This window comes from Heptranchias perlo, chromosome 2 (assembly GCF_035084215.1).
Source record: "Heptranchias perlo isolate sHepPer1 chromosome 2, sHepPer1.hap1, whole genome shotgun sequence".
Taxonomy (NCBI): domain Eukaryota; kingdom Metazoa; phylum Chordata; class Chondrichthyes; order Hexanchiformes; family Hexanchidae; genus Heptranchias; species Heptranchias perlo.
This window is the reverse complement of record NC_090326.1, coordinates 170,064,733-170,080,014: the sequence shown is the minus strand read 5'-3', so window position 1 is coordinate 170,080,014 and position 15,282 is coordinate 170,064,733. Positions and strand designations below refer to the sequence as shown.

At 54.7% G+C, this 15,282-nt stretch overlaps 1 protein-coding gene across 1 annotated transcript in view; it reads left to right on the top strand.

Moving 5' to 3' along the window:
* The first annotated feature begins 1,843 nt into the window (after window positions 1-1,843).
* Window positions 1,844-15,282, top strand: part of tonsl (tonsoku-like, DNA repair protein) — a 74,730-nt gene continuing 61,291 nt past the window's right edge. Inside the window, exons 1-5 of the mRNA XM_067969122.1 lie at window positions 1,844-1,937; window positions 4,224-4,366; window positions 10,204-10,387; window positions 11,182-11,311; window positions 14,744-14,915. Of these exons, the coding sequence (XP_067825223.1) occupies window positions 11,211-11,311; window positions 14,744-14,915 (273 nt within the window). The 5' untranslated portion in view covers window positions 1,844-1,937; window positions 4,224-4,366; window positions 10,204-10,387; window positions 11,182-11,210. The remainder of the gene's footprint in view (window positions 1,938-4,223; window positions 4,367-10,203; window positions 10,388-11,181; window positions 11,312-14,743; window positions 14,916-15,282) is intronic.

Genomic DNA, 15,282 nt, shown 5'->3' with positions numbered 1-15,282 from the left:
CTGCCTGCTCACCCTCCCCCTTGAGAATGCCCTGAAGCCGCTCAGTGACATCCATGACCCTGGTACCAGGGAGGCAACAAACCATCCTGGAGTCACGTTTACGGCCACAGAAACGCCTGTCTGTTCCCCTTACGATAGAATCCCCTACCACTATAGCTCTTCCACTCTTTTTCCTCCCAGCCTGTGCAGTGACTTGGATGAAGGAACAGAGTGTCTTGTGGCCAAATTTGCTGATGATACAAAGATAGGTGGAAAAGCAAGTTGTGATGAGGACACAAAGTGTCTGCAAAGGGGCATTGACAGGTTAAGTGAATGGGAAAAAATTTGCAGATGGAATATAATGTGGGAAAATGTGAAGTCATCCACTTTGGGAGGAAAAATAAAATAGCAAAATATTATTTGAATGGAGAAATACTACAAAATGCTGCGGTACAGAGGGATCTGGGTGTCCTCGTACATGAAACACAAAAAGTCAACGTACAGGTGCAGCAGGAAATCCGGAAGGCAAACGGAATATTGGCCTTTATTTCTAGGGGGATGGAGTATAAAAGCAGGGAAGTCATGCTCCAACTGTACAGGGTGCTGTTGAGACCACACCTGGAGTACTGCGTACAGTTCTGGTGCCCTTATTTAAGGAAGGACATACTTGCATTGGAGGCAGTTCAGAGATGGTTCACTCGGTTGATTCCGGGTATGGAAGGGTTGTCTTATGAGGAAAGCTTGAACAGGTTGGGCCTATACTCAATGGAGTTTAGAAGAATGAGAAGAGATCTTATTGAAACATACAAGATTCTGAGGGGACTCGATAGGGGAGATGCTGAGAGGATGTTACCCCTCATGGGGAATCTAAAACTAGGGGGCATAGTCTCAGAATAAGGGGTCGCCCATTTAAGACAGAAATGAGGAGGAATTTCTTCTCCCAGAGGGTCGTGAATCTTTGGAATTCTTTACCCCAAAAAGCTGCGGAGGCCGAGTCATTGAATACATTCAAGGCTGAGTTAGACAAATTTTTGATCAGCGAAGGAGTCAAAGGATATGGGGAAAGGGCGGGAAAGTGGAGTTGAGGTAAAAATCAGATCAGCCATGATATCATTGAATGGCGGAGCAGTCTCGAGGGGCCGAATGGCCTACTCCTGCTCCTATCTCATATGGTCTTATAGTCTAACCTTACCCGGTCTAGGCCTATATGTGACTCCAGTCCCGCACCAATGTGGTTGACTGTTAACTGCCCTCTGATGTGGCCGAGCAAGCCACTCAGTTATACCTCTAGGAATGGACAATAAATGCTGCCCTTGCCAGGGATGCCCAGATCCCAAGAATATACAGTTTTGGGCACCCCATTATCAAAAGCACATTAAATCCACAGAGAGCATACAGCGTAGATTCACCAAGGTGCTGCTAGGGATGAGAATCTGAGGAGACACCTGGGGCTGTTTTCCAGCAACAAAGGCTAAGGAGATATTTAATGGAGGTTTTCAAAATGATGGTTTTTGACGGTCCATTGTAATCAGCTTAAAGTTTCAGGAGTGCGCCGGGGTCGGCCCGGGGGTGCGCCGGGGTCGGCCCGGGGGTGGCGGGCCGGGGGTCGGCCCGGGGTGCGCCGGGGTCGGCCCGGGGGTGCGCCGGGGTCGGGGGGGTCGGCCCGGGGGTGCGCCGGGGTCGGCCCGGGGGTGCGCCGGGGTCGGCCCGGGGGTGCGCCGGGGTCGGCCCAGGAGCTCAGCCGGTCTCAAGTACCAGAGTGATGAACCTCAATGGCTGAGCGGTTGTGGATCACTCCTACATTCTTAATAGCTTCAGAATTTTATATGAATTCATCTTTAATTTCTTTAATATGTTTGCAGATCTTGAGAAAGCCAAGTTAAAAGCGCAGAAAAGCCGCAACCTGAAGGAGGAGGCGAGTCTCTGCAACCAACTTGGAGAGGTCCTTGCAAAAACCGGTAGGTCACTGGAACCCAGACGCTGCCTGGGAAATGCGTGCACCAGTGCTGATCGCACAAAAACAACTACTTACATTTATGCAGCGTCTTTAACATGGTAAAACGTCCCAGGGTGCTTCATAGGAGCGTAATCAGACAGAAAATTGACACCGAACCGCATAAGGAGATATTAGGACAGGTGACCAAAAGCTGGATCAAAGAGGGAGGTTTTAAGGAGCGTCTGGAGGGAGAGGCGGAGAGGTTTAGGGAGGGAATTCCAGAATTTAGGGCCCAGGCAGCTGAAGGCACGGCCGCCAATGGTGAGCGATTAAAATCGCAAGAGACCAGAATTGAAGGAGCGCAGAGATCTCGGAGGGTTGTAGGGCTGGAGGAGGTTACAGAGATGGGGAGAGGCGAGGGCCATGGAGGGATTTGAAAACAAGGATGAGAATTTTAAAATCGAGGCGTTCCCGGACCGGGAGCCAATGTAGGTCAGTGAGCACGGGGGGTGATGGTGAACGGGACTTGGTGTGAGTTAGGATACGGGCAGCAGAGTTTTGGATGAGCTCAAGTTTACGGAGGGTGGAAGATGGGAGGCCGGTCAGGAGAGCATTGGAATAGTCCAGTCTCGAGGTACCAAAGGCACGGATGAGGGTTTCAGCAGCAGATGAGCTGAGGCGGGGGCGGAGACAGGTGATTTTACAGAGGCAGAAGTAGGCGGTCTTTGTGATGAGAGGATGTGGTCAGAAGCTCAGCTCAGGGACAAGCAAAAAAGAAAGAAATCGACTGAACTTGCATTTATACAGCGCCTTTCGTGACCTCAGGACGTCCCAAAGCGATTTAGAGCCAATTAAGTACTTTTGAAGTGTAGCCACTGTTTTATTGTAGGGAAATGCAGCAGCCAATTTGGGCGCAGCAAGATCCCACAAACAACAATGTGATAATGGCCGGATAAAATGTATTTTTAGTGGTGTTGGTTGAGGGATGAATATTGGGACGGATACTGCGGAAAACTCCCCCGCTCTTCGAATAGTGGCCGTGTGACCTTTTACATCCACCTGAGAGGGAAGACGGGGCCTCAGTTTAACGTCTCATCTGAAAGACTTGACCTCCGACAGTGCAGTGCTCCCCTCGGCACGGGCTCGTTCCCCCGGACGGCGCGGCGCTCCCTCGCACGGGCCCGTCCCCCCGGACGGCGCGGCGCTCCCTCGGCACGGGCCCGTCCCCCCGGACGGCGCGGCGCTCCCTCGGCACGGGCCCGTCCCCCCGACGGCGCGGCGCTCCCTCGGCACGGGCCCGTCCCCCCGGACGGCGCGGCGCTCCCTCGGCACGGGCCCGTCCCCCCGGACGGCGCGGCGCTCCCTCGGCACGGGCCCGTCCCCCCGGACGGCGCGGCGCTCCCTCGGCACGGCCCGTCCCCCCGGACGGCGCGGCGCTCCCTCGGCACGGGCCCGTCCCCCCGGACGGCGCGGCGCTCCCTCGGCACGGGCCCGTCCCCCCGGACGGCGCGGCGCTCCCCTCGGCACGGGCCCGTCCCCCGGACGGCGCGGCGCTCCCTCGGCACGGGCCCTTCCCCCCGGACGGCGCGGCGCTCCCTCGGCACCGACCCCCGCAGAGGGCGGTGCTCCCTCAGTTCTGCACCAGAAGTGTCAGCCTGGATTTTGTGCTGAAGTTTCTGGAACGGGCCTTGAACCCACGACCTTCTGACTCAAAGGCGAGAGTGCTGCCCACTCACGTCACTGACGCCAAGGTTGCGAACATTGAGGTTCAGCCTGAGACAGTGGCCAGGGAGAGGGATGGAGTCGGCTGGACAACGGAGTTTGTGGCGAGGACTGAAGACAATGACTTCAGCCCTCCCAGTGTTTAATTGGAGGAAATTACGGTTCAGAGAAGCAGCGTGAAAAATCAGAGGCAGTGGAGGGGTCGAGGAAGGTGGTGGTGAGGTAGAGCTGGGTGTCGTCAGCGTGCGTGCGGAACCTGACGTGTTTTCGGATGATGTCCCCGTGGGGTGGTCAGGGGCCGGTGTGCGTTTTAAAGGGGAGGGTAACTCTAGGACTCGGTGGGTGACGTATCTGTGCTTGTGCTACCGACCTTTGCTTTGTGACCATCTGATTTGGCTGTGGAGCAGAGGTCAGCATCGCTGGAACAGGGTGGAGCCTCCCTGGACTTGCCCTGTGCTGTGAAATGTAGAACTGAGCACGAGCCTTTCAACGAAACTGCGTCGTGCGTAAATGGTTTGAAAGCCAGTTTAAGAACCTTGTTGCATTTGTTGACCCGGTGAATTCTGTGACCCTCCATTCCCACCAGGCCAGTTCCAGGAGGCCATTGAAGAACACAGGCAGGAGTTGCAGCTGTCCGAGGTGCTCAATGACGTGATTGGCTGTGCGGTTGCTAACCGGAAGATCGGGGAATGCTGCGCTGAGATTGGGAACTACAAGGCTGCACTGAAGGTGTGTGAGTGACGTTAATCACGGGGGGGGGGGTGGGGGAAGGTGTGAGTGACGTTAATCACGGGGGGGGGGGGGGGGGGGGAGGTGTGAGTGACGTTAATCACGGGGGGGGGGGGGGGGAGGTGTGAGTGACGTTAATCACGGGGGGTGAGGTGTGAGTGACGTTAATCACGGGGGGGGAGGTGTGAGTGACGTTAATCACGGGGGGAGAGGTGAGTGACGTTAATCACGGGGGGGGAGGTGTGAGTGACGTTAATCACGGGGGGAGAGGTGAGTGACGTTAATCACGGGGGGAGGGGGGAAGGTGTGAGTGACGTTAATCACGGGGGGAGGTGTGAGTGACGTTAATCACGGGGGGGGAGGTGTGAGTGACGTTAATCACGGAGGGGGGAGGTGAGTGACGTTAATCACGGGGGGAGGGGGGAAGGTGTGAGTGACGTTAATCACGGGGGGAGGGGGAGTGACGTTATTCACGGGGGGAGGTGTGAGTGACGTTAATCACGGAGGGGGGAGGTGAGTGACGTTAATCACGGGGGGAGGGGGGAGGTGTGAGTGACGTTAATCACGGGGGGGAGAGGTGAGTGACGTTAATCACGGGGGGAGGGGGGAAGGTGTGAGTGACGTTAATCACGGAGGGGGGGAGGTGTGAGTGACGTTAATCACGGAGGGGGGAGGTGTGAGTGACGTTAATCACGGAGGGGGGAGGTGTGAGTAACGTTAATCACGGAGGGGGGAGGTTGTGAGTAACGTTAATCACGGAGGGGGAGGTGTGAGTAACGTTAATCACGGAGGGGGAGGTGTGAGTGACGTTAATCACGGGGGAGGTGTGAGTGACATTAATCACGGAGGGGGGAGGTGTGAGTGACGTTAATCACGGGGGGGGAGGTGTGAGTGACGTTAATCACGGGGGGGGAGGGGTGAGTGACGTTAATCACGGAGGGGGGACGTGTGAGTGACGTTAATCACGGAGGGGGGAGGTGTGAGTGACGTTAATCACGGGGGGGAGGTGTGAGTGACATTAATCACGGAGGGGGGAGGTGTGAGTGACGTTAATCACGGGGGGGAGGTGTGAGTGACATTAATCACGGAGGGGGGAGGTGTGAGTGACGTTAATCACGGAGGGGGGAGGTGTGAGTGACGTTAATCACGGGGGGGAGGGGTGAGTGACGTTAATCACGGAGGGGGGAGGTGTGAGTGACGTTAATCACGGGGGGGGAGGGTGAGTGACGTTAATCACGGGGGGGAGGTGTGAGTGACGTTAATCACGGAGGGGGACGTGTGAGTGACGTTAATCACGGGGGGGAGGTGTGAGTGACGTTAATCACGGAGGGGGGAGGTGTGAGTGACGTTAATTACGGAGGGGGGAGGTGAGTGACGTTAATCACGGAGGGGGGAGGTGTGAGTGACATAAATCACGGCGGGGGGGGAAGTGTGAGTGACGTTAATCACGGGGGGGGAGGTGTGAGTGACGTTAATCACGGGGGGGGGAGGTGTGAGTGACGTTAATCACGGAGGGGGAGGTGTGAGTGACGTTAATCACGGAGGGGAGAGGTGTGAGTGACGTTAATCACGGGGGGGGGAGGTGTGAGTAACGTTAATCACGGAGGGGGGAGGTGTGAGTGACGTTAATCACGGGGGAGGGGGGAGTGACGTTAATCACGGGGGAGGGTGAGTGACGTTAATCACGGGGGGGAGGTGTGAGTGACGTTAATCACGGAGGGGGGAGGTGTGAGTGACGTTAATCACGGGGGGAGGGGGGAGGTGTGAGTGACGTTAATCACGGGGGGAGGGGGGAGGTGTGAGTGACGTTAATCACGGAGGGGGGAGGTGTGAGTGACGTTAATCACGGGGGGAGGGGGGAGGTGTGAGTGACGTTAATCACGGGGGGAGGGGGGAGGTGTGAGTGACGTTAATCACGGAGGGGGGAGGTGTGAGTGACGTTAATCACGGGGGGGGAGGTGTGAGTGACGTTAATCACGGAGGGGAGAGGTGTGAGTGACGTTAATCACGGGGGGGGGAGGTGTGAGTAACGTTAATCACGGGGGGGGGAGGTGTGAGTGACGTTAATCACGGGGGGGGAGGTGTGAGTGACGTTAATCACGGAGGGGAGAGGTGTGAGTGACGTTAATCACGGGGGGGGGGGGAGGTGTGAGTAACGTTAATCACGGAGGGGGGAGGTGTGAGTGACGTTAATCACGGAGGGGGGAGGTGTGAGTGACGTTAATCACGGAGGGGGGAGGTGTGAGTGACGTTAATCACGGGGGGGGAGGTGTGAGTGACATTAATCACGGAGGGGGGAGTGTGTGAGTGACGTTAATCACGGAGGGGGGAGGTGTGAGTGACGTTAATCACGGAGGGGGGAGGTGTGAGTGACGTTAATCACGGGGGGGGGGGGGAGGTGTGAGTGACGTTAATCACGGGGGGGGGGGGAGGTGTGAGTGACGTTAATCACGGGGGGGGGGGGGAGGTGTGAGTGACGTTAATCACGGGGGGGGAGGTGTGAGTGACGTTAATCACGGAGGGGGGAGGTGTGAGTGACATTAATCACGGGGGGAGGGGGGAGGTGTGAGTGACGTTAATCACGGAGGGGGGAGGTGTGAGTGACGTTAATCACGGAGGGGGGAGGTGTGAGTGACGTTAATCACGGGGGGGGGGGGGAGGTGTGAGTGACGTTAATCACGGGGGGGGGAGGTGTGAGTGACGTTAATCACGGAGGGGGAGGTGTGAGTGACGTTAATCACGGGGGGGGGGAGGTGTGAGTGACGTTAATCACGGAGGGGGGAGGTGTGAGTGACGTTAATCACGGAGGGGGGAAGTGTGAGTGACGTTAATCACGGGGGGGAGGTGTGAGTGACGTTAATCACGGAGGGGGGAGGTGTGAGTGACGTTAATCACGGAGGGGGGAGGTGTGAGTGACGTTAATCACGGAGGGGGGAGGTGTGAGTGACGTTAATCACGGAGGGGGAGGTGTGAGTGACGTTAATCACGGAGGGGGAGGTGTGAGTGACGTTAATCACGGAGGGGGAGGTGTGAGTGACGTTAATCACGGAGGGGGGAAGGTGTGAGTGACGTTAATCACGGAGGGGGGAGGTGTGAGTGACGTTAATCACGGAGGGGGAGGTGTGAGTGACGTTAATCACGGAGGGGGAGGTGTGAGTGACGTTAATCACGGAGGGGGAGGTGTGAGTGACGTAATCACGGGGGGAGGGGGGAGGTGTGAGTGACGTTAATCACGGGGGGAGGGGGGAGGTGTGAGTGACGTTAATCACGGGGGGAGGGGGAGGTGTGAGTGACGTTAATCACGGAGGGGGGAGGTGTGAGTGACGTTAATCACGGAGGGGGAGGTGTGAGTGACGTTAATCACGGAGGGGGGAGGTGTGAGTAACGTTAATCACGGAGGGGGGAGGTGTGAGTGACGTTAATCACGGAGGGGGGAGGTGTGAGTGACGTTAATCACGGAGGGGGGAGGTGTGAGTGACGTTAATCACGGGGGGGGGGGGGGAGGTGTGAGTGACGTTAATCACGGAGGGGGGAGGTGTGAGTGACGTTAATCACGGAGGGGGGAGGTGTGAGTGACGTTATCACGGAGGGGGGAGGTGTGAGTGACGTTAATCACGGAGGGGGGAGGTGTGAGTGACGTTAATCACGGAGGGGGGAGGTGTGAGTGACGTTAATCACGGGGGGGGGGGGGAGGTGTGAGTGACGTTAATCACGGAGGGGGGAGGTGTGAGTGACGTTAATCACGGAGGGGGGAGGTGTGAGTAACGTTAATCACGGAGGGGGGAGGTGTGAGTGACGTTAATCACGGAGGGGGGAGGTGTGAGTGACGTTAATCACGGAGGGGGGAGGTGTGAGTGACGTTAATCACGGGGGGAGGGGGGAAGGTGTGAGTGACGTTAATCACGGATGGAGGTGTGAGTGACGTTAATCACGGAGGGGGGAGGTGTGAGTGACATAAATCACGGCGGGGGGGGGGAGGTGTGAGTGACGTTAATCACGGGGGGGGGGGGGAGGTGTGAGTGACGTTAATCACGGAGGGGGGAGGTGTGAGTGACATTAATCACGGAGGGGGGAGGTGTGAGTGACGTTAATCACGGAGGGGGGAGGTGTGAGTGACGTTAATCACGGAGGGGGGAGGTGTGAGTGACATTAATCACGGAGGGGGGAAGGTGGTGAGTGACGTTAATCACGGAGGGGGGAGGGGTGAGTGACGTTAATCACGGGGGGGGAGGTGTGAGTGACGTTAATCACGGAGGGGGAGGTGTGAGTGACGTTAATCACGGAGGGGGGAGGTGTGAGTGACGCTAATCACGGAGGGGGGAGGTGTGAGTGACGTTAATCACGGAGGGGGGAGGTGTGAGTGACGTTAATCACGGAGGGGGGAGGTGTGAGTGACGTTAATCACGGAGGGGGGAGGTGTGAGTGACGTTAATCACGGAGGGGGAGGTGTGAGTGACGTTAATCACGGAGGGGGAGGTGTGAGTGACGTTAATCACGGGGGGGGGGGGGGAGGTGTGAGTGACGTTAATCACGGGGGGGAGGTGTGAGTGACGTTAATCACGGGGGGAGGTGTGAGTGACGTTAATCACGGGGGGGAGGTGTGAGTGACGTTAATCACGGGGGGGAGGTGTGAGTGACGTTAATCACGGGGGGGAGGTGTGAGTGACGTTAATCACGGGGGGGAGGGGTGGTCTCTCTCGCTCTCTCCTTCCTCCCAAACTGCACTGTCGGTGAGCTCGCGTCACTATCGTCGGGATTGGTTCGATATTTCCCCTCAACAGTTTTGCCCCCAGCTCTTGTGAAGGTGCTGAGTCCCGCTGGTTAGCACCTCACCCCAGTGATGAACAGCGCCAGGCTATTCAAGGAGGGCATCCAAGCCCAGCCTGACCCTGTCCTCGGAAGTTCATGCTCGCTCGCGCTCTCAGGAGCAGGGATCTGGACTGATTTCCTCCAGACAAAGAAGAGCTGAGGCCAACTGTCGTGTCTTAACTGCTACCCCGTCTGATGGCTAACTGCACACTGACCAGAGATTCCACTTCGCACCTTGTCTGTGTGATCCGCGATCTTACTGGTGAACAGGATAAAGCCATTCAGCCCATCGAGTCTGTTCCCCATTCAATCAGGTCATGGCTGATCTGTCCCTCATCTCCATTTTCCCACCTTTGCTCCATATCCCTCGATACCCAACAAAAATCTATCGATCTCAGTCTTGAAAGCTCCAATTGACCCCCAGCATCCACAGCTTTTTTGGGGGAGAGAGTTCCAGATTCCCACTCCCCTTTGTGTGAAGAAGTGTTTCCTGACATCACCCCTGAACGGCCTGGCTCTAATTTTAAGGTTCTGCCCCCCTTGTTCTGGACTCCCCCCATCAGAGGAAATAGTTTCTCTCTATCGACCCTATCAAATCCCTTTATCATTTTAAACAGTTTGATCAGATCAGATCACATCTCAATCTGCTAAACTCAAAGGAATACAAGCCCAGTCTGTGCAACCTGTCCTCTTAATTTAACTCTCTAAGCCCCGGTATCATTCTGGTGAATCTGCGCTGCACCCCAGTTCCCAGAACTGAACCCAGTCTCCGGATGGGGTCTGAGCAGGGCTCTGTACACCTGAAGCATCACTTCCTCCCTTTGTATTCCAGACCTCGTGATAAAGGCCAACATCCCATTAACCTTCTTGATTACTTTTGTACCTGTCTACTGGCTTATAATGATTTCTGTACTTGGAGCAGATTAGTGTGATCAATCGGCATGTAACGGGGTTCCCGATTGCTGGTGGAGGCTGTAGTGTGGCCCATTAATATCACAGACCGAAATCTGTCTATATCGTCCCTGCAGCATCAGCGGAAACATCTGGAACTGGCCCGCTCAGTGACCAATGACATTGAGGAGCAGCGAGCCTGGGCTACCATTGGCCGAACATACCTGTTCATCCATGAAACGGACCAATCGTGTGAGTGGCTGAAGGAAGCTGAGAACGCGTTCAGGAAAAGCCTGACCATTGTGGACGAGAAACTGGAAGGTAGGACTGGTTCAGTACCCGGTCCGATCCTGTCGCTCCTTACTCCCACACGCGCGTCGTACGGTGAAAGATAGAAAGGACTTGCATTTCTGTAGCGCCTCTTACAAGCTCAGGACTTCCCAATGCAGTACTTTTGAGGTGTAGTCACTGTTCTAACATAGGAAACAAAGCAACCAATTTGCGCAGAGCAAGATCCCACAAACAGCAAAGTGATGATGACCAGAAAATCTGTGATATTTGTGGAGGGATAATTATTGGCCAGGGCAATGGGGAGAACTCCCCAGCTCTTCTTCGAATAGTGACGTGGGATCTTTTACATCCACCTGAGGGGGCAGACGGGGCCTCAGTACCGGCCCTCCGACAGCGCCGCGCTCCCTCGGTACCGGCCCTCCGACAGCGCCGCGCCCCCTCGGTACCTCTGACCCAGGAGGGAGGGTGTTACCCACGGCTGACAGTGGGAATTGTTGGACAGTGGTCAGGAGCAGGAACAATGTCTGACTTTTTCTTTCCTCCCTGCACTTGGACACCAAGGTCATCACACTCAACACAGACTGGATCAAACCCGGGATCTCCCTGGTCAGCGTAGCTCAGTCTCACACGTTGAGGGGAGGGAAGAGGTTCATGGAATGATGCAGCGCAGGAGGCCATTTGGCCCATCGTGCCTGGGCAGGTTCTTTGAAAGAGCTATCCAATTAGTCCCGCTCACTTGCTCTCTACCCATAGCCCTGCAAATTTCTCCTTTTTTAAGAGGTTGTCTGTGGGATCTTTCAGTCACTGTCTCTTCTGTCTCCCAGGTAAAGTTTCCCGGCACGAGCTGAGCGAGATGCGAGCCAGGCTGTACCTGAACCTGGGCTTCCTGTATGACAGCATGAAGGACCCGGTCAAATGCAACCACTACATCCGCAGGAGTGTCTTCATCGCCGAGTGAGTGTACTAGCCAAGGACCCTGACAGGGCCTCAGCTCTCCTGCCACCCCTCCAGCTCAGGGGCACCAGGGTTGTGCCTTCAAGGCAGGGGACTGGGACTGAGATTAAAAACTGAAAATGCTGGAAATACTCAGCAAGTGAGGCAGCATTTGTGGAGAAAGAAACAGAGTTAACGTTTCAGGTCGATGACCTTTCATCGAAACTGGAAAAAGTTGAAGATTAAACAGTTTTTAAGCAACCAGGGAAAGGTGGGGAGGAATGAACACAAAGGAAGGTCTGTGATAGGGTGGAGGGCAGGAGTGATTAAATGACAAAAGGGATGATGGTGCAAGGCAAGGAGGGTGGGAATGGGACAAGTGAGGAAACAAAAGATGGGTCTAGAGGAGCTGTAAATGGCGACAGCAGAACCATTACCAGCACCTGCTGTCTGAGAAAATGTGGGAGCAATGGTTCTGATCTGAAGTTATTGAAATCAGTGTGGAGTCCGGAAGGTTGTAAAGTGTGTAAACGAAAGATGAGCTGCTGTTCCTCGAGCTTCATTGGAACAGTGTAAGAGGCCGAGGTCAGAGAGGGAGTGGGACGGGGAATTAAAATGGCAAGTGACCGGCAGGTCAGGGTCACGCTTGCGGACAGAGCGGAGGTGTTCAGCAAATCGATCACCCAGTCTGCGTTTGGTCTCCCCACTGTAGAGGAGCGAATACAGGACAGTAAATTGAAAGAAGTACAAATAAACCGCTGTTTCACCTGGAAGGAGTGTTTGGGGCCCTGGGCAGTGGGAAGGGAGGAGGTGAAAGGGCAGGTGTTGCATCTCCTGCACTCGCACGGGAAGGTGCTGTGGGGAGGAGAGGGAAGAGTGGACCAGGGTGTCGGGGAGGGAATGGTTCCTTTAGAATGCTGAAAGGGGAGGGGAGGGGAAGATGTGTTTGGTGGTGGGATCGCGCTGGAGGTGGCAGAAATGGCGGAGGATGATCCATTGAATGTGGAGGCTGGTGGGTTGGATGGTGAGGACAAGGGGGACACTCTCGTGCTTCTGGGAGGGAGAGGAAGGGGTGAGGGCAGAAGTGCGGGAAATAGGACGGACACGGTCGAGGGCCCTGTCAACTACAGTGGAGGGGAATTCTTGGTTGAGGAAAAAGGAAGACATATCGGAAGAACTGGTGTGGAAGGTGGCATCATCAGAACAGATGAGACGGAGACGGAGAAACTGGGAGAAGGGAATAGAGTCCTTACAGGAAGTGGGGTGGAAGGAAGTGTAATCAAGGTAGCTGTGGGAATCAGTGGGCTTATAATAGATATTGGTTGACAGCCTATCCCCAGAAATGGAGATAGAGAAGTCGAGGAAGGGAAGGGAAGGGAAGAGTTGGAGATGGACCGTGTGAGGGTGAGGGAAGGGTGGAAATTGGAAGCAAAGTTGATGAAATTTTCCAGTTTGGGGCGAGAGCAGGAAACGGCATCGATACAGTCATCAATGTACCGGAGAAAGAGGTGAGGGAGGGGACCGGAGTAGGACTGGAACAAGGAATGTTCCACGTATCCCACAAAAAGGCAGGCAGAGCTCGGACCCATACGGGTTCCCATAGCAACACCTTTTATTTGGAGGAAGTGAGTGGAGTCAAAGGGGAAGTTGTTCAAGGCAAGAACAAGTTCAGCCAGGTGGAGGAGGAGGGTGGTGGTGGATGGGGAGTGCTCCCCTCCCCTCCGCTCCTCTCCCCTCCCCCCCCCCCTCCCCCGTTGCCATGTAATCTCCTGGGAGAGGCAAAACAAAAGGGAAAAAACATTCTGTAAAATTCCTCTCCGACCCCCTCAGGCGATGGAAACCAGTCCAGGGAATCACACGGACCGAGTGTTATCTATAAAGACACTTCCCTTCTCTATGATGCGATCTCTTCCCCCAGTCAGGAACTGGTCCAGCTCCCTGTTGTGGGTGCTGACTCTCTGCCTTCTACACCAGCCGGCAACACGTTCCAGAGGCTCACTACTCTCTGGGAAAAGGTGAACCGTCCAACACCCAGTTTTTACTCTTCCATAGTTTAAACTCATGACCCCTGGTCCTCCCCAATCTGTTAAACTGGAATAATCTGTCAATAGGGGTAAACTATCTCGCCCTTTCATTATTTTACACACCTCTATCAGGTCACCTCTAAGTCTACGCTGCTCTGTAGCACTGGCCCTGAGGGTGAGTTTACTGTTTACACATCAGGTGCTGCTAAGGAATGTCACCACTCCTGAAGTTTACCCATTGGCTTATTATTGAGCGTTTCGATAGTTTAGCTTGTCATGATACGGCTCGGGGCCATCTCTGCTTGAACAGCGCCCTCATCAAATCTTCTGTTCGGTTTGTCTTTAGGCTTTTGTTCATGGTTTGCCCAGAAACAGGCCGTTCAGCCCATCAGGTCCATGCTGGTGTTTATGCTCCACATGAGCCTCCTCCCTCCCTATTTCATCTAACCCTGTCAGCATATCCTTCTATTCCTTTCTCCCTCATGCATTTATCGAGCTTCCCCTTAAATGCATCTATGCTGGTCGCCTCAACTACTCCTTGTGGGAGCGAGTTCCACATTCTCACCACTCTCTGGGTAAAGAAGTTTCTCCTGAATTCCCTATTGGATTTATTAGTGACTATCTTATATTTATGGTCCCGAGTTCTGGTCTCCCCCACAAGTGGAAACATTTTCTTTACGTCTACCCTATCAAACCCTTTCATGATGTTAGACCTCTATCAGGTCACCCCTCAGCCTTTTTTCTAGAGAAAAGAGCCCCAGCCTGATCAATCTGTCTTGATGGGTATAATCTCTCAGTTCTGGAAATCATCCTTGTGAATCTTTTTTGCACCTTCTCCAGTGCCTCTATATCCTTTTTATAATATGGAGCCCGGACTGTGCCCAGTTAAGGGACACAGACTGAGCTGGGATTCTGTGGTGTTTCCCCTCCTTTTCTTGCTCTCCAGCAAGAATTATCCCGGAAGGAAGGCTCCGATTAAAGTCAAATTATTAATCCGGTCCTTTTCTCTTCCTGTCTCCTTGTTCCACACCCTTCAGTCACTGTCACATTCCTGTATAATTTTAAACACCTCGTTCAAATCACCCATTATACTCCCCTGTGCTGATGAAAGCAACCCCAGTTTTCAACTTTTTCTCTGCTGTTCTCATACCAGGGAGTATCCCAGTGAATCTGTGTTGTGCCCTCTCTCCTGCCACAATATCCTTTCTATAGTGTGGAGCCCAATACTGCTCACAGTGCTCTGACTGTAGTCTTAGTGAGGCTTTATATAGAGTCACCATTACATTCTCAGCACAGATTTTGTTAAAGGTTCTAATTATCCTCATTGGGGATTGGTTCAGGACAGAATTGAGTCCCATCAGTAAGGAGCGGCCTCTTAGACCCCTCCCCCGGGACTCTCATCATTAAAACCTGTTCCTGTCTCCCACAGGCAGAACAATCTGTATGAGGATCTGTACCGAGCCAACTTCAACCTGGGGAGCATCCACTGTCGGAATGGCGAGCACACAAAGGCAGTGCGGTGTTTGGAGGCTGCCAAGGAATGTGCCAAAAAAATGAAGGAGAAGTTCATGGAGAGCGAGTGCTTCAGCAGCATCGGGCAGGTGGGAGAGAGAGAGAGAGCTTCAGCAGCATTGGGCAGGTGGGAGAGAGAGAGCGAGCTTCACCAGAATCGGGCAGGTGGGAGAGAGAGAGAGAGCTTCACCAGCATCGGGCAGGTGGGAGAGGGAGAGCTTCACCAGAATCGGGCAGGTGGGAGAGAGAGAGAGAGAGAGCTTCACCAGCATCGCGCAGGTGGGAGAGAGAGAGAGAGAGAGAGAGAGAGAGCTTCACCAGCATCAGGCAGGTGGGGGAGAGAGAGAGCTTCACCAGCATCGGGCAGGTGGGAGAGAGAGAGAGAGAGCGCTTCACCAGCATCGGGCAGGTGGGAGAGAGAGAGCTTCACCAGCATCGGGCAGGTGGGAGAGAGAG